Genomic DNA, 20,076 nt, shown 5'->3' with positions numbered 1-20,076 from the left:
TATTATAATTTTTTTTTACACGAGCAAATATTTGAAGAAAATAAATAAATAACCATTTTATCTTGGTAAAGAGCTCATGCTAAAAATATCCTAAATAGAAAACTATACAAATTCAATTGAATAGATGTATTGAAGTATATACAACGACAAACGGTACATTCGCCCGAGTTTTAACCGTGCGAATGAAAACGCAAGTTGAAAATGCGGGATCTATTTACGAATAGCCAATATTTTGGAGTTCGTTATAAAAGTGTAATTTTCTGTACTATTAACTAAATTGGGACTAAAAAGTGAGTCTCTTATAAGCGATAATTCCTTATAACCGTGTTTAATATACAGTACCCATATATTTTTATATTAAATAAAGAAGGGCAAAATTCGGGCCGAAATATTTTGTTCCCTATAACCGGAAGTTCGCTATAACTGTGTTCGCTATAGGTGAGGTTTACTGTAGTCGGACTCTCTGTCCTATCGCCAGAATTATAGAATAACTGCGTGTGAATTTCAGAATCATATTTAAAACTCCTTTTTATCAGAATTTTCATCATATGCTTTTGTTTGAACAAAAATACAGCTGTGCATAAAAAAAACGATACAAAATACTAGTCTTATTCATGCGTTTTTATGTTCATTAAATAAACGACAACATCACAAAGTAATCCGATTGTTTGAATATCTAGCAAAACATTTTGCTTCTAGCATCCGTGTCCTCGGCCGCCATTTTGATGGGAGTCTGGATGGACCTGTGAAATATAATAAGTAGAAAAAAAAATTATAAATGTAACAAAAAAGATCATTTCAGATTGTAAATATTATGAACACTTTTTATAGACTGTTGGGAAATTTTATTTTGTTTATGAAAAGGGTGATTTTTAAATTAATTGGTATTTACGTACATCCAATTGATTTAAATACATTATATTTTGTATAAACAAGGTGACTGGATAAAATTTAAATACAGAACGTATTTTATTTGAATGTTTTTAAATTACAATAATCAAATAAGTGTTTTAACAAAGCAAAGATTTGGGAATGAATTCACTACTTTTCAGATGTAATTTTGTGTGTCTATTAAAGCTTTCAAAGACTGTCCTTTGCAATAAAATTGTAAGCCAAAAGTACATTCATTATGACGCACTATATTATCATGATTAATATAATTATATAAAGGGTGATTATCAATAATAAACTTTGCTATGATCGCTAGAAGTTCGTGATTCGTTTTTATAGCAATGACCTAGACAGTAACTAATAAAAGTAACATGCCGTGACGAAATTTTAGAAGCATAATATAATCTAAGTTAAAGGAAAATCTAGTCAACTTAAAAATAAAGTGTATGAGCAATTTCGTGTCATTCCCTTAGTCTGTTTGTCTAGAATAATTATACAAAATGACACAAAAATGAAGAGCGTCTAAACGATTTCAGTTCATTGGGTTAACAATAGCACAAAATACGATTTATTTTCTTTAATTTTCTTGTGCATATCTTTCCGTTTAAAGTGCCCCTTTAATTACATTTACGTTTTGAGTCTTTGTGATCTCAGTAGTGTCCCTTCATAACATGTAAGAAAAAAAAAGCAAACAAAAAACTGTTCGACAACTTACAGCGTGCAGGAAGGCGTTAAATTCCGCCGGCTGTATCTGTCCATCAGCTGGAATAAATTCAAGTTATATTTTATTTGTCACCTCATACCAATCAATGTTTTGAGTATTGGCACGTGCGACGTTTTTGATAAAGTTAAACGAAATGCAAAAACCTAAATTAAAATTATGAAGATTAAAAGAAATGCAGATTATTCTGAATAAACAATAAAACCAAATTTAATTAATGTTTGTATTGATTTTGTTTCAATTTTAATTTCAATGTTTAGAATATTGTCTTTTATCTGCAAGAAATATTATTTTACAAATATGGTCTGATACAGTTTATTATACGAAAATTGTTGTCACTTACTTGGATTCGTGTCGTACTTAAGAAGTTGTACCGATATATCGTCAAGGCACAATCGCTTGTCGTTGTTGAGATCGAGGTTGTTAAAGAAAGCATGTGCGGTGTCGTGATGGTCGTGGAAGTTATCAATCCAATTTCTAGTAAAGTCGTGGAACGACAAACATGTGCCGTCTAAAATTTTGAAAAGATATATTTGCTTTTTTATTTAGATGAACGTTACCGTTATAAATATAAAGAAACATTTTCAGATCAAAGCTCATAAAACAAGCGATAGATTATCACATAACCTCATAAAAAGTTGGGGTTATAAAATAGTGTTATATCCAAATTAAGTGATGGACTGACGTTGAAATATTTATTGTTTATAGAGTTGTTCTTTAATTTTTATGTGGCATTTTCTACAGACACCAGTCGCAATTATCGCTCAAACCGATGGTTGTGATTTTTAATTCGATGATTTAGATGATAACTTCCTTTTTTTCTGCAATATGGACAAAGTAAAGCTAATAAACTATATGTCTTTGACCCACACTAACATATAAAAATACAGAAGGACATGCAGACGGGTGGAAGGACCAGCAACGGATCAGAAAATTTATATAAATTCCCCTTTGGCGGAGGATAATTGTGAAACACGCAATCTGGTTTTTAGTCGACATGTGGTTAATGATAAAGATCATAACAAAGATTACAATCTCCCCAACTTATTATGTCCACTTTCAGGTAATATAAGGAACGTTAAAATATCTGAACTAATGGTGTCAAAGGACACAAATTATAACACAGAAAGGTAGTTAGGGATATTTTAAACAATCCTTATTTCTTAAAACATTTATCGCCTGTAGGAGCGATTACATATGTGCTGCAAAACGAGAACTTTAAATAATTGTAATTTATAGATGACACTATTAAAATGAAACTTCGCATGGAAAAAGATATTTATATTTACGTACTATCTAAATTCCAATCAGTAAGAAGTTCATCAATTAATTCACTTTGCTGAATGATACCATCCTTGTTTTTATCGGCGAGTTTAACAACTTCGTTTGATATTTGATCCACAGACCAGCACATATGGTTGGCTCTGTAAATATTTACATAAAACTAGATTAAGAGAATGAGATCAAAAAGGTTGTGTTTGGTGTATTGACGCATCCGTAACACCTGTTTTGTGAAGCTCGGTGGATGAAGGTAATATAGGGAATGTGTAGAGAGAATCGTTTGTATGACCAAATAAATGACATGGCAATATCAGCATGTTTATAACATCATATGTTTAAAGGGGATAACAAAAATATTATAATGAATTGATTTCAGTTCAATATTTTGTTTAATATATTTCAATAAAGAGAGATACACTTCACAATATGTCATGTCAATTCTTTTTTTGCACATTTAAGCATTCGTGAAAAATAACATTTTTTATCCTTTTCAGAAGAAATATGACTGTGTCACAGTAAAATACTGCAAAATCAGTCTTTAACCACAAATAACATGTAAAATATATTTTGGATCTTAAATGTATTTACCTATTTTAAACTCTTAGTACATTTTTCTCAATATTGATTTTCCTGAAATATTTTGGCTTATTTGGAGGCGTGCAGCTTTAAGCTAGCCTTGGCCTATTATTCAACCATTTATTAGTTTTCTTTGATTTCCGTTTCGGTTACTATTATTTCTTCTTATGTATCATTTAAGTGATTAGCCTGCCGGTGCTTTGCCTTCCGCCTTGTCCTGTATTTGTTTGGGCTCCTTACCAGTGGTTATGCTGGGTGGTGTTGGGGTTGCGTTCATTGAACGCCGTCGTTTCTTGTTGATCTTGTTTTTGATATTTTTGCCACTAAATATCCCAGATATGTCAGACAGAGGGTTATTTGTTCGTGTGTAAAATTCTTATTTTTTTACCGAGTGTGCCTCAGAAAAAAAACAACATACTATTGGTGTAGTAGCTGTAATAAGTTTTATCTATTTGATTATGGTTGGTTTGCAATTTTCGTTATTTATTAAACAATTTGACCTTTTTCCCTTTTTGTTACACAGGGGCCTTATAATAAATAGATTATCTATTAGCTGAAAGGAAATGCGCGGAACGTATTTCATACTATTAGGATGTCTGTTTAACTGAAAAGAATAAAATTATCTTTTGATAATTTTCAATTTGAAATTATCATACATTAGTTTTAAATTACAAAAAGAGTGTGGTATTAGTATGTAGATAAAGCCCTGTCACCATGATAAACGTTGCATTTATATTGTGGTAAAGATTATTTTTCAACTTACCCATATGTCAAGCCGACAAATACGACAAGAAATGCTAGAACCTTCATCTCTGTAAGACAGTAGCTACAAAGAGTAAAAACAATTTTCGGGTATGAATAAACACTTTCCTTGAAAGCTTAAAGGAACATTAAGCATCGAAAATGCGAACATCTTAAATGTTTCACATTTAAAAATAACTTTTGGTATCCTGAGTTTTCCCTTATTGTACAGTGTAAATATAACTGAGTAATTTTTGCTTATTTAAACTGATGTTACCTTTTAGCAATAAGTACATTTATCTAGGTAGGCCAAAATACCACTTTGTATCGCCTATTTTTAAAATTATTTTAGATAAGGAACTGTTTTTAATTAAAAGCATACGACATATAATTAATACATGATTTTATATTATTACAGCATAATAAAACATAACTAAATTTGCACAATTTTTACACAAAGAAATTTAAAAAAAAAATCGTTTATGTGGCTGAATGTGTCTTTTCTACAATTTTATTGTTCATCTATTTTTTTACAAAATATATGATCTATTCTTCGTTATGTTATTTTTCATTTAATAAAATTTAATTATAATAATTCTCAATCATGTAATGTGATATTGCAAAATAAAGTTGCAAATAACTTCTTTTGAATCATATAAACATAATAATGATAATAAAAATAGTAAGAAAAATAAGAATAATTAACAGAATATAATGAATCTTATTCGACGCGTAAAATGGACAACAATATGCTTCACTACCTGTACAGGAGAACTCCTTTAAACCAAATGACGAATGGATCGTGCAAGCCTGATAAGCTGTGTCAAACGATAAAAATTGACATTTCCTCTAACAATTATATAATTGTCCAACTTTTCCCTAATATCAGCACCTTTAGACTGATAAACGTTTAATTGTCGACCATACACCGTGTTTCGTGGATAAGCACTAACGTGTCACAATGACGGTTATATGATTATCGCTGTAAGAACACATCTGCGGATGTTTCTGAATTCAAAATGTCAATATTTTCATGTTTTAATGTTTAATTCTGCTTCAGCCGGTGCTAGTGGGCGTAGACGATAACGTTCTTTTTCCAGTACCGTCCATGAACATGCTCAATTTAATGGAACCTGCAACATTTACAATTTTGTCGTATTTGGCGTTCTTTATGGATTTAATTTTTCGCTATTCTAGCATAGTTTGTGTCAGCTTAATTGGTAATTACATGTACTGCATTAAATAAAGTCAATCGAACAAAAGTTGATATATACATGTATTTAGTAAACGCAGTAATTAACGAACAGAGACTTTCAATTGAATTCTTCATAGTATTTGATAGCGATGATGTTGTTATAATTATAGGGGTCAAACTGATATGGGCAAAGTGTGTATCTATAGAAGGCTGTCGGTGCCAAATATCTCTATGATATTAGTACAGCACGAATGGAAACAAGGTGTTTGTTTGATTAAATGTCACACTTTAGACCATGGTATCATGACTGTTGTTGATAAGCAATTATTAGATCTAGCATTTTTCTACTTCAGGTTTAATTCAATCATAAAAGAAGAGGCTTTATTATTTATGCTACTACTTCACAATGAGTAATAAGATATATAAATGTGAAGAGTCCGTAACAAGCTAAAAAGTGGGCCTGCAACATTTTTGATTTTACCGTTTTGGACGTTCTTTAGGAATTCCTATTTTCTTTATTTTATTGCAAGGTAGGCGTTGTTTGTGACATGTGGAGGCCGTACAACGTCGCCCCGTACAATCAATCAGAGATGTTATATTGCCGATCATTGAAAATCGTTCTTCACAACATAATTGTTGTGTTTATTTTTGGTACGTTTTAGTTTTTTTACTTTTCGGCATTTTTCTACTTGGGTGGTTGCAATATTCCTACTTGAATAATGTTGAAATGGTTGCCTGAATTTAAAATATGTCTTTTGACGTCTTATTTGTGATAGGCAGTCTTCAAAGCCTCAATTTCGTTAAATCTTATCTTGTTAAGGGCACACGTGTTTGACTTTACTTATGGACTAGTTTTTTTCTCTATTTTTACACCTTAAAATAAAGACTGAAACTTCACACTGTCCTTAAAAAAACAATAACGATTGCAAAACAAAAAACAAAGTATGTGTACATACTTCTAAAATATTGAGTATGCTCATGACTTTTCACTGTCACATACATGTGGGAGAAGTCGGTTTATAAGTCTCCAGCTCATAACTATAGATCTATCCCCATGGTGACATGACTCCCTCCTTTACGATAACACTGTCTTATGGAATGCATATTATAATTTTCCTTTAACTACTGATTTGCTCTGATTTAAATTTTCAATTTCATTCTAGACGTAACATCTTTTTGGACCATATTTGTATTTAATCTGAATTGCTGTTTAAATGGAAATAAGAGGCAAAGCATTTCTTGTATGATGCAACGCTTAATTTGCTAACGAGGAAAGATCTCCTCAAACTTCGCTATCGAACCCTATATAACCCCGCCTCAAACTTTACGTTACCTTGAATTATTATTCCAATCTGTATCATATTACAATTGTTCGATTTTTGATGTTTCAAGCATGTTTTACATAAATAAAATAGTGACAACATTTTACATTTGTTGACACTAAAATTCTGCGACATGCGCTAGCTCAGAAGTACATGAAGTAGCGACAGAGCGATTGAATGTATACCTCCGAACGATTTAGCTCAGTTTTTCACTAGGCGTGACATAATTATATTAAAAAAGGTAAATGATAAAACATATGTTACGGAATGCACTTAAATTGCATGGCGAAGTAAAAACAAAAAAAAATATCTTGATAACAATTCAAGCAAGATATACAGGTTAATGGATTCCTTGTCATTAGTAGAAATTAAAATAGATGATTTACTTTGGGCAACTGTCATCATTTATTGGGAACAACGACTGATAAATCAAAACATTAATTATACTATTCAATTAACAAGAATGTGCTGTGATACAGATATCTGTTAAGGATTATCATAATAATGCATATTTGGCACGTCGAGTTTCTCATTTGATAATTTCTCCAATAGTATCTAAACGCTATCTTGCTTTATGTTCACAAACTTATTTTGATATTTGGCAACAAAATAAAATTATGATTCAGAAGCATTATATGCGCTTAAAAAATCTTTTCATACTCTTATAAATGGTCGTTTGATATAAACTCTCGCCGAATGGCTCGGGCTATATTATCCAAGTACAATGTACAATGACACTAATAAATCAAAATTCTATAACACTGATAATATCAAGACGCATATCTTGTCTGATGCATGATTTATTGACTTATTGTTGTCTATAAATATATGTTTGACGAAAAACAAGATCAATGACTATCACGTTTTATTTAACAACGAAATTAATGTCATTTAAACCTTCAATTGGACATCTACGTACCAGGCCTCATAGAAGATTGACAAAGAAAAAATTAAAACGAATCGGCTATCATTGAAATCATATGTTACGCTCCTATTTTGATCTTTTCATTGGACTTTATCTGCAGTTTAGGTCAAAATCAAACACGTTGTCATAGTTTGTCAAGGTAAATCCTGTCAATTGTAGATAAGCAAGTCAAAATTGTTCACGTATTTAACCTTAATATGCGTCATAGAATATCTGTCCTTATATTGACCTACTTAAGAACATAAGACGTTTTTCCACATTAAGCTGATATGTGGTACATAAAAAAATGTGACTTGTAAATAATGGAATGTGAGAAAGTTTGCATTATTATTTTTTTATTATTATTATGTACAGACTAAATCAAATCGACTCAATTTGCAATTTTATTGTGATTAAATGTTTCTGGGTGATCATCTTTTTCCCATGTTTTCCGATTTTGCTCTGACCAGTTGCCTAACAACACTTAGCACATATTTATTCCAGCATTGTACAGACAACTCTTGAATTATGACTATTTGCAGTTAACACAAATTAAGTCGCCATTTACTTGCCCTGATATCAGTTTGATTACCATAACGGCAGTAATGTGATTATGATTACTTTCGATCATACCATATACAAAACATACAATACATGTACAAAACCATGGAAAACCGCATTGGAAAACCTGCAAGGTATCCGCCATTTATTGCACAATTTTGCGTTACGTTTTGCACGAATCGTACGTTATCTTCACAATCGGGCGTTACTGTATATACACGGTGTAATAGCAGATGAACATTGTGAGATGCCATTTAACGATAACCATGTGACCTAGCCATTATTTAGATAATTTGCGATCATTTGCATTGTTGAATTTTAACGTTTTTGCATAATGCAGTGTGAATGAAATTGAGATATATAAAATATGTGTTTCGAAACATTTCATTAAATAAATTTGAAAATCTTCATCATGTTATACTATTTTCCATAACAGTGTCACGCACATTATAAAACCCCAGCGTTTGCATGAACTATTATACGCATTTCAAAAAATGTTAAACAATTTTTAAATGATAGCCTTTTTACGACAAACTCCAGAGTGGTGTTTATGTTTATCGATTTCTGTCGAACTTATAATATTGTGTTGACCCCAATAAAAAGCAAAGGATTTCTATCACAGGCTAGCAGTCCAACAAACATTACAATTTTTTTTGCAAAGCGTCTTGTTGAAAGTATCACAATAAAAAATGGGACCATAAAATCACTAATTAGGAGATTGACTAAGACAAACACTCGAAGAATTTTATGACTGCGATTCCAATCAATTTGTTTTGATCCTAAAAACACAACAAAACACGTCTTTAACGTAGTTTACGTAGCAAGTATATTTTCATGTAACAATTAGAGTTTCATTATGTTTCACGTTCAAAGAACCCTTTTCATTAAATTTCGATCATAATTTCATTACATGAGAAACCTTTGTTTATTAGATTGGTAAATGAGCGTAAACGTTTCCTTTAGCCCACAGTTCCTCCTTCCTACATTTCTCAGGATTATAAAGGATTGATTGACATCAAGTTCCATGTCATTGTTGGCATTTTCTGTTTTCATGAGTTTTTTGTCAATTACTGCCCCTTAAATTGTCTTGCTATGTGCATTTTGTAACTCATTCAAACTGATTGTGTATAATATATGTGATCTTGGCTTTATTTTCAAGTATGCTTTATTTTTAAAATAATAAAGATTTTGAGCTGAAGACAAGTTTTCTTAGAGTCTGGTTTATGTCTAAAAAATTGACTACGTAAAAGAATCAGATCTCAATGTGCCTTTATCCATAGTAGTATTATTAACCAATGAAATGGATTAGAGTTTAAGGTCCAATTCTCGGTCAATGACAAAATAACTGAAGAGACGGTAATCATACAATTCCGGCTTTTGTTTTACGTGAATGAAAGACGTCATCAACACTCATTAAGGCTTATTTCTAGCTACACATATCGTGTATCACATAAATCTTACAGAACGCCGGAAACGACAACATAAAAATTGATACTTAAATACTGGAAATATACCAAGGTGATCATGGAACCTTTAATGTCACACTTCACTGACACTTTTGTGTATGCGTATGATCCTTACGTAAAAGAATCAAATTGCCCTCAACGAACTATTACGGCTGAACTCAATAAAGTTTGAATTCCAGGGGAAATCTGAGGTTATAAAGCAATCAAAAAGTGAAACTCTGTACCAACAGTGTCCATGTTATAGATTGTACATTGCGGTAGATCACTGCTTATAATTTCCAGTTAATTTAAAACTTTATTATGCCATACGTATCTGAGACCATGCTCTGTAAGTAAATCTTCTACATTTGAATCCCAGTTTTTAGCCCAATCTGCCGAAGACAAATTGAGCTTTCGTCGGCAATGGTTTACCTTATTGATTGCGGTTTCGTTTATTGTCATTAACTACAGAACTAATCAATGTATATTTACTAAATTGAACAATCATGTGTATGCGCTTTGTTAAGGTCTACCGCCCACATCCTTTTTTTTAACATCAAAATGTCAAGGTCACTGAGTCCTGTTATAACGTAACATTCAACTGGCCAAAGTGTAAAGACATAGGACCTTCAGTAGTTGTATATTGATACACATTGAATTTTCTGTTTAGGTCAAAAGGTCACAGGTCATGGACGTCGGGACTTGTAATCATCAAAGCTGCCGTTTAGTCGTGCATTGATGTATAAACTTCAAACTGTGTGCGTTGATGGACCTTGATGTTTCAGTTGTCACAAGCTATTGTGTCAACAATTTCTAAGTCCATACCACTGTCATCAAAAAGGTATTTGGTTGAATAAGTACGTTTTCTTAGAAACTATCAAATAGAGAAAAACAGAATCACTAAAGAAAGCACAACACGGCAAAATCAAAATGTTACAGGCTGAGTTTGATTGAGCCTGTTCATGGACGGTACTGGAAAGTGCAAGTTCCTGTCCACGCCCCAAGCATCGGCTGAAGCAGAATTCAACATTCAAACACAAAAATGGTGAAATTTTGAATTTAGAAACATCCGCAGATGTGTTCATACGGCGGTTATCTGTTCACTTCGAACTTTAAACACTTGCTCATTATCAAAATCTTAAACTATTTCTAAACCATATCTTAAAAACAGGTAGTTTTGAATTTATATTCAGCAAATAAATGCCCCTTTTGGCTTAGATTCCATCTGTTTGACCGTTTTGAGAAGGTTTATTTTCATTCACCCTATTATACTTAGTGTAGATCCTGTCACCTATAAAAATTACAAATGACATTTCTAAAGGACAGATAACCATGAAAACCATCATTTGTTTATTTATTACATGTTTCTAATTTCTCAAAAGCCCTTAAATACTGAACATCGGAGATTTTTTATTTGTTTTCATGCTATCAAGTCTGTATTCAAGTACATTAATCAGCAATTATTTATCATATATTTTATATAAAAAACGAAGATGATGATAAGAAAAAGCAAAATGATTCAAATTAAATATTACATTTTCTTTTTAATGCCAGCTCGATTTAATCCAAAGGTGAAAATTGTTAGTAGGTGTTTTGACATATGAAAATAATATCTTTAAAAACTTCAAGTAAAAAACTTGAAAACTGTACAACTATAAATATATCTTTACAAGAAGATCGAGATCTTATTTAATTTAGGTTGTACAGTTTCTGTCAACAGACAATTAATTTGATCAAGCACATCTGCTCGCTTTTATACTCAAGTCTGTTAAGTTTGTCGTTTTTCTTTTTCTGTAGATTTTATAAAATGTTATTGTAACGGTTTAAGATCAATTTTGATAAACTGACATTATGCTATTTTTTTCATTGTCAAATTGAGCTGCATTCACTATAAATTTCAAACGACTGACAGTTATGATGCTGAATGACCCACAGTTTTATATTCGAAAATGTTTAGGATAAGATGTTAATCTGCCTAAAACATAGCAAGAGCAGTTATTAATCGTTCATGAAAGGAATTATGACACAATATTTACTTTTGACTTTCACCTGTTAACTCTTTATGTATCCTTGTATACACATAACGTCACTTTAAATAACAGTATTATAAAAAAACTAAGTAATCCGAATTGTTATATTCCTAAAGTGTCAATATGATAGATGAATGATAATATTTAATAAGTAATTAAATAATATCATACGAATGATAAATATAGTAAATAATTTAGTACGCTTTGAGAATTCGTCAATAGAGTAATTAAATGCTGCCCTCCTTTCTCTGTTCTTTTTTTTCTTCATATTTTACCTTTGTGCATGCAAATACTGATTCGTATATACAGACAATTGAAATGTTTACTCTAAAGTGACAATATGGGCTGATAAGAGTCTAGATTATTTCATCTGAGGGCGGATCTTTCCATCTAGTTTAAGTAACTTAAGTGTTTCTTTTCAGGTTTCCGCCTGTACCTGATATAATGCATTGATTGGATACCTAAGGTTTTCATCCATATATTATTTTAAAGTTTGATGGACAACGTCTCAAAGTGAAAGAGTCGGTGTGACTCAGGCCAAAATAAAGGCTATTGGTGCTACATACAGTCGAGCACTAACGGGATTAATATCATGTTTCCTGAAATTAAACCGTTACTTGTTAGTTCCAGGAAGCGGCCTGGAGGGTAATTCAAATAAACTCAAGGAAGACTATAATGCAAACTTGTTACTTAAAAGCTGAAACCTTCAATTAAAAAAATGGATAAAGATGCATATGATTTGCAGTTCACGGATACAATCATACACTTTCGCATTTTCAGAAGTCCTAGAGGTAGTCCTCAAAAGGAACACTCTACCACAATGTATGCAACGAACGCCCTCTATAAATTTGTTGATAATTGTTGGGTTATTGGTGGGTCTTGTATTTTCAGCCAGATACTGACATTGTTAAGACTGTGTAAAACATTCATAATTATAATTACAAAAACCGTTTAAAAAACCATTTAAATACATATTTAGAAAATCACCTCAATCACCTACATTGTCTTTTGAAGTATACTTAGTGCTTTGTTCTGAGGTTCAGATTAAACATTTTATTTCGTAAACGCTATGACCGATCGATGATTCAGGACTAATTAAACATAGTTAATAGTTGGTGTGCTCTCTGTTTTTATTACTTTAATAACACTGTATTTTCCCTCTTTATTGTCTAATTCTCTATAAAAAGCTGAGACCCTTTATTGTAAATGAATTTCTGTTGTAGTCAAAGTTTAATTAAGGGTAAAATAACCGTTAAAAGAAGAGAAGTTCTTGTGCCAATATAACGTAGTCTTTAGATGGAAATAAAATCTTTAATGCTATCAAAGGATGTGCTTTATTATTATAATAGCATTTGCTAACAAAAGGCCTTAACAGTTTTTAATTTCCATCATCTGCGTTTTGCTTTACACAGTCACCCATTTTACTAAATATTTGAAAAGAGTGATCCCATCGGAAGCATTAAAACAGCAAAACTAAATGAAAATGGCAGAATCAGTTTGATTGAGTCTGTACATCATGGGTAATGAAAAAGTGCAACATCCCTTAAACTAAAGTCATTTATTCTATTTGATGTAATAAAAGTATCAACGAGATGAAGAATAAACATGTTTTACGTTACTTCCTGTATACAATTATTGAAGTCATTAGATTGATACTAACACGAGAAATAAACTCAAGAAAACGAAAAAGACTTTTGAACATTTTATTTCTATTAGCAGCAGTAGTATTAAAATAGGAAATAGTGATAAAATTGTAACTAAAAACAGAATACTAAATAAAATAACTTAGGGCAAAATAATCTTTAAGAACGAAAATAATTATACGAGCTAAAGGCATGTCTTTCTAAGAAGTAGGTCATTTGTACGGGCCTGTATGGAAATATGAATCCCACTAAAACACAAATGTTCACCTGTAACATTTAATATCACAAGGAATGACATTTAAATATCAGAGTCATCATTCGACATAATACTTATTCAATATTATTAAAATTATTAGCCAGTTCAAGTCATACATCCAAGAGTCGGAAAAAAATATTACCGATTCGTTTTGTTACAAGCTTTAGGGAAGTTTTCACAAAACATGCATTTACACGCAATATTTATGAATATAGTTCTGTTCTATGTAAAAGAGAACTGTTAGGAATTTCTTTATAACCATATTTTTTGGTATATCTATTGTTAATTTGATATTTATATGTGTTGTTTAAATTTAACAACTCCAGCTTTTATCACAATCATAGAAATAACAGAAACATGATGGCAATTTATCACAATTAACTACGATTTTACATTTCGTTTAAGACAATCCTTGCATGAGTACCTTGACGAGACAACCTTCAAAGGGGTTTCTTTCTTTTGCTATTATAATAATCGAAAATACAATGATCCACTTAAAAGCCCACCATTGAAGGAATGAGAATAGCAATATGTAAATATTTATTTTCTTTTCGTAACAAGTTTACCATTTCTATATTGTCTTCTTAAGTAAATGGATTAAATAAGTACAAACAAATACGCGAACTATCGATATTAATATAATAACAAAACACTAACAACGTTAATACTCGATACTTATCGATATATCTACTGTAATTATTTCAAGTGTGTATTTGCCTATTAACATCGTAAATCAATATACTTTTACTCAATCATTTGTCAAATTTATCATGATTATAAGATTTGTAGACAACAAAGGTCATTTTTTCACAATAATATCAATAAGCAGATGATAAAAAGGCAAACGAATTTGTTTTTTGTTTTTAAAGGTATGCAACAATATCTAGTCTTAAAGGGACTCCACTGAGGTTTTTTGACATGACGGGACTGGAAATATTTTTTTGAGATTATTACTCCATTTGATGTAGATCTATACTAATAACATATGTGCAAAATTTCAGATCATTATCTCGCTCCGTTTTTCCAGAATAATTATTATAGTAGTGACAAATGACTCAAAAATAAAAAGCGTTTAAACGCTTTTCACTCAAATCGGACTGAGAATAGCACAAATATATGATTGCCAATGTATTTCTTGTATATTTCTTTATTATATTTTATTTATTTTTCAGTTTATTTCTGTTTTAAATGCTCATGTTTATCTATGTGAATTTTTTTTTATGTTTTTAGGCTTATAAACCTCAGTGGAGTTCCTTTAATGTGGAAAAATGTTATCATAAATACTAGACCTGTCATATTTCATTGAAAAGGTCATATTAATTAATTGTTAATTATCAATTGAATCATAGTTTATAATATTCGACGTCTTATTATGTGTAATTCTTTTATTTTAATACTTTTTGTATTAATTCCTTTATTATCTTGGAGTATGAAAGCAAAATAATCACGTCTTTGTCATTATAACACAAGAAGATACAAGTTTTGACAAATATTGAAATCAAAGCATAGAGTTTTGATCTGATCGTTATAACATTTGATTCTTTAAATATATTTATGCAAAAAAGAGAAATTTAAAGACTGAAATGTCGTTACAACCCTTTCACATTATAATAAATCATATTTTGCAAGTAGTTCTGTTTTTTTTCCCATTGGCACAATGAAACTGCTTAAGTGTACAATGTATTTGAGTCATAGCGGAATACAATATTGTTCATATTATATATTCAACGTTTTCTACTTCCATTTTGATATGCTCTTGTTAATTGTTATCTGCTGAATTTGTATAGATCTATAAAACATCATAGATCTAAAGTATTTGTTTACAACTGAATTGTGTAACATGTTTTATATAGGACATAGTTGTGTATTCCTTGAGGATGCATTTTTCGTGTCTTTAATTTGTCATTTGCTGCCATGATATTGAAAAGTTTTAATACTTTTCCGATTTACACAGTTTGTATATTAAGCATAAAGGGCGTCCATAGCCGTGTGGTTCGTGTCGTTGACAACAAACAATTTGACCTTTCTCCACTGTAGGTTCGCGTCGCGCCAGCGTCTTTTGATTATGCACCTGAGAAAGCAATCAAACATATAAGCGCATTTGATGAATAATTCATTCAATATTTTTGTTTGCTTGTTATCTTGTTATCTCAAACAGTAACAAATGCTTCGTTCTAAGGTTTTACATTTTAGTTTATCAATGGCACGACTGATCAATGGATCAGAACTAATTAAACATTGCTAACTGCTGCCAGTATGTTTTCTGCTTTTATTGTGTAAATGATGCTGTATTTCTCCCGTAAATTGTCTAATACTCTATAAAAACCGGAAATCTGTTATTCTTGTGGTGATCAAAATCTCATGAGGATGAAACAGCTATAAAAGTAGAGGAAGCTCGTAACATAAAAGCGTTGTCTTCAAACTGAAATAAAATGTATTATGTGATAAAAGGTTGCGCCTTGAAATAACATTTGCAAACAAACATTCTGGCAAAGCATCCCATTTCTCCTATCTTAATGAACTTGTGTTTGGTGTGATGTTAGTATTTAAATGAGGGAGTAATCAAGAACTGCTTTAGGATAGTTTTGCATGGAACTGGAATATCTCAGTCCGTATTTACGGCTGTTGTAATGTTAAATATTAATTATGCTCTTTTAAACAAAATACCGGAATATTAGCTTAGCTTGCAATTGTAAAGACCCACATTTGCCAAGTTCCGGACAATTACTATTTGCATAGAATTTAAACATGAGAAAATAACAATCTGGATATACAAATACATTTTTTATTCCTTTCGTTAATTTTCTTTTTGATAATCGGAGTTATTTTGTTTTCACATGTTCAAACACAAATGACACATCTGAAACTTTGTAGAACCTTTATAGAATAGTTCAGCCTATTTCATACCTTGTAAATACCGGTATTACAGGGGAACGACGTATAGTACCTTACATTACGAGTAAATGTGATTTTCTTTTATTAATCGAGTTCACAAATAAGACAATTAAAGACTCTTTATACGGGCATGGGATATCGTAATAAAATTGTATTTTGTAATAATTGGATAAATTCAAGCGATTTAATCGAAATACTAGACGGTATATCTAATTAAAGTGCACTAGCAAAGGTGAACATTCAGACTAATTTGAATTGGACCATCAAATCTAAAACAACACATTGATTTCTACTTGTTCCATGGCAAACACGCTAGTAACCGCCCAAGATTGTCAGCTTCTTCTAAAATATTTTTAGCAGCTCTTATGGCATATTGTAAATACCATTTCAGTGACTCCTTAACTCTACCCACCGATTTGATTTTGTTTTGTTTGTTTTTCTTTTGTTAACGTATTAATTGAAAACACAATATAAATTAACACACTAACTGAACTCCCTGTTGATGACTTTTTCGCAAACGCAACACTTTGTGCGTACCCATAATACGACCGGCACTCTCAGAGAGACTTTAACTGTTACTTGGGACTTGTCCAAACCCTTAACAAAGGTGATTTAATATCAAACGCTTGCTGTTCATTGTTCATTTTCAACAAGTGGCGTCCTTATGTTTCCGAGACGTTTTAAATCATTATACTTTTATTTTCTTTAAATGATATTTATCTACTATTTATCTACTATATCTAATACAAAAAAATGTCATTTATGACTTACAGAAAACCGCATTATGATCAAATAATAAACTATCAAAACTGTCTTATAAGAACTCAGCTTGTAATCTACATAATGTTTATCATTTTATACTTAATAATCCCAGTTTAATTTTGTAACAATGATCTTTCAAATTGAAGTTAAAATTGACAGATAAATGCTTTTTATTATTTAACAGTTTAAAACAAATTTTGATTTAATGCTATAACGTAGACGGTGGTTTGCACTTGACAGTATCGTACATGAACAGGCTAAATCGAACTGAGCCTGCAACTTTTACAAATTTGCCTTGTCGGGCTGTCTTTAGGGATTCTGTTTCTCTGTATTTCAGAAGCGGAAAACGTACAGGACTTGCAGATTTGTCATTTCCTGAGCGTAGTACAAAATGCCTACAAACTTCTTTAGTTCAACCGTACTGAGAGACATAAAGAGATATATCATTCATTCATGATGCTTTAACTGAAATACTAGATCAACGCAAAGCATACCATTTAGACTTAAATAACGTTCTCAGAATATAACATGAAAGAAGTGTTATACAACATAAGGTATATACTCATGATTTATGTTCAAAACACACGTCACGGCTTAAGTTCAGTTGCGTGTGTCACAGTCGTAGATATGTGGAAACATTTATATACTGCTGAAGCCAGCGCTAGGGGGTTATTTTATACACTTTTGATTTAGTGTATATTCACTAGAAGTAATGCATAATATTACCGTAAAACCATTTATCTAACTTTGAAACGAGTAGTTACCTGTACCGTGTATATCCGGTGAAAATAAAATAGGAGCTATGCAATAGTAACGTGGACTTGAGCAAATGTGCCTTAGACATTTTAGGGAGTCCACGCCCCTAGCACCAAATAAAGCAGGATTCAACATTTAATAACGGTAATGGTGCCATTTTTAATGTTATTTTGAAAATGGGTCAGCGGTTATAAAGCGTGCATATTTAAAATTTAAAACGCAAGCATCATATCCTAAGGGTAATTTCACAGTATTCGTGTAAGTTTTTTAAAAATGCTCACAGAGTTCAGCTATTCCGTACATATTCACATCATCCATAAATAAGATATTGAAACATTTGTAAGGAAAATTCATTGTTTTTTTTATTTTAAGTTGTTGTTTGTTGGGGTTTTTTTGTTGCTATTTTTGGTTAGAAAGATTATGACACTGATTTATTTATTAGCTACAATGCACTTTTTAATTCTATTATGCTTATGTTCAAATATTGTGTTTATCCGTAGCAGTATAAAAACTCTTGAAGGAGTTCATCTGTTTGTTACATAATTTATGCCAGAAATATGGTGCCATGTTCCAAATTGAATACGATTTTTTCTTTCAAGGCACTGGTTGTTCAAACATCTTGACGAATTTCCTTTTAGCTTTATTCATCGAAAAATAGTTCACCAAATAGACACAATAAAACGATTGAGAGTTAGAAAATGTAAATATTTATTTTCCATTTGTAAGAAATTTATTTTTGTCTTAATTGCATATTAAATGAATTAAGTAAATAAAAAGTAAGTGAAAAGTGGATATTAAACAAATATTAGAATGGTTGTTTTTTGTTACTTGGCAATGTTCTGTTTTTTGTTACTTGGCAATGTTCCTACTCAACATTTGTAGTTCATGTACGCAATTGTCCATTAACTTTGTTGTTCAATACACTTTATAATGTATCATCCTTTGTCATGATTTTAAGATTTGAGGACAATAAAAATTATTTTTGTCGACATAACATAACTATAGCCAAATTCAGATGCTCGTAAGTTTGGTAACCTTTTTCTGGGGTTTAAAATTGTGACGACAGACACGTGTTTTTAATTTTTGTCTATGGTTCCAAAGAAAAGAACTGCAATCTGATTTATACTCGGGAGCTTCAAATCAGATAGCCTTGTGATCTAAGACGTCTATAGGATGTTTAAGCAAATCATATTTTATTTGAATGTATAAATTTGATTCCACTTAAATCAACACGTACTTTGTCATAAAGCCTTGTACCCGCCGTGTAAAGAACATCGCTACCTCACATGGAGGTATACAGTAATAAAGAGGTAGCGCTATTCTTTACAAGGCGTGTTTATGCACCATTGAAAACCTGTGTCTTAATTTTATCAATTTATCACCAATACACATATCCTGAAAGATATTAGTGTGTCGTTTTAAAAAATAGCAGACAAAAATCGTACATTTCATGTACTGGATATTCTTCACAATGTTTTCGACGGAATATATTTTGAAAAACTGATCGAAAACTGCCAATATTATTATATTTTATCACTGTGACAGTGAACAGAAATTATCTTCGATTTATCTGACATTCTGAAGTATGTTTAGTGCAGAAATCTTGTAATTTGTCCGGACATTTTTTACATGTTAATATCAATATGATATGAACAAACCTATTATACAATTTGTTATATAACAATATACATGTATATTTTTTTTAATTCAATAACATTTCCAAAGGTTTTAAAGGCATATTAAGCCTCTAAAATACCTTTTTAAGTAAATGTTGTACTTTTGCTGTCCTATTTAGTTAACATTTTGCATATACTTAATTTATACCTGTACCATTTTGTTCTTTTAATAATTTTCTTGGCAATAGGTGCATTCTTCTTCAATATCAAGGCTTACTTTGTGAATATCAAACAAAATTTGTATTTTCTGTACTCCTTAAAACAGCCTATGACAATCGATTTTTTGTTTTGATAAGGAAATGCCAGTTGCATTTCAAAAAGGTTTCCACACCACAAACTACATTTGAAATGGTATCAATTTACTGGTTATGAAAAAGTTATATTTATCATTCAGATCCATTTTATAAATGTTTTATAATAT

At 31.0% G+C, this 20,076-nt stretch overlaps 1 protein-coding gene across 1 annotated transcript; it reads right to left on the bottom strand.

The window, feature by feature from the left end:
• Positions 1-606: 606 nt before the first annotated feature.
• LOC132720975 (uncharacterized) lies at positions 607-5,039 on the bottom strand. Its single transcript, XM_060705221.1, has 6 exons — positions 4,972-5,039; positions 4,233-4,295; positions 2,906-3,036; positions 1,956-2,123; positions 1,607-1,653; positions 607-743 (listed from the first exon to the last, which is right to left on the bottom strand). Exons 2-6 carry the CDS (start codon positions 4,277-4,279, stop codon positions 696-698), a joined length of 441 nt encoding a protein of 146 aa, XP_060561204.1. The 5' UTR covers positions 4,280-4,295; positions 4,972-5,039; the 3' UTR covers positions 607-695.
• Between the last annotated feature and the right edge of the window lie 15,037 nt (positions 5,040-20,076).

This window comes from Ruditapes philippinarum, unplaced genomic scaffold, assembly GCF_026571515.1.
Source record: "Ruditapes philippinarum isolate M1 unplaced genomic scaffold, ASM2657151v2 ctg7313_1_1_1_1, whole genome shotgun sequence".
In the NCBI taxonomy this organism is placed as follows: domain Eukaryota; kingdom Metazoa; phylum Mollusca; class Bivalvia; order Venerida; family Veneridae; genus Ruditapes; species Ruditapes philippinarum.
The sequence above is the reverse complement of the archived record's forward strand: the minus strand, read 5'-3'. Positions and strand labels throughout refer to the sequence as shown.

Bases quoted from the DNA above. Each gene is read 5' to 3' on its own strand.
- LOC132720975 (XM_060705221.1), bottom strand. From the start codon at position 4,279: ATGAAGGTTCTAGCATTTCTTGTCGTATTTGTCGGCTTGACATATGG. The intron at 2,124-2,905 runs GTACGTAAATAT...TCAAAATTTTAG, and splicing joins TACTGATTGGAATTTAGATA to ACGGCACATGTTTGTCGTTC. The intron at 744-1,606 runs GTAAGTTGTCGA...TATATTTCACAG, and splicing joins TTAACGCCTTCCTGCACGCT to GTCCATCCAGACTCCCATCA.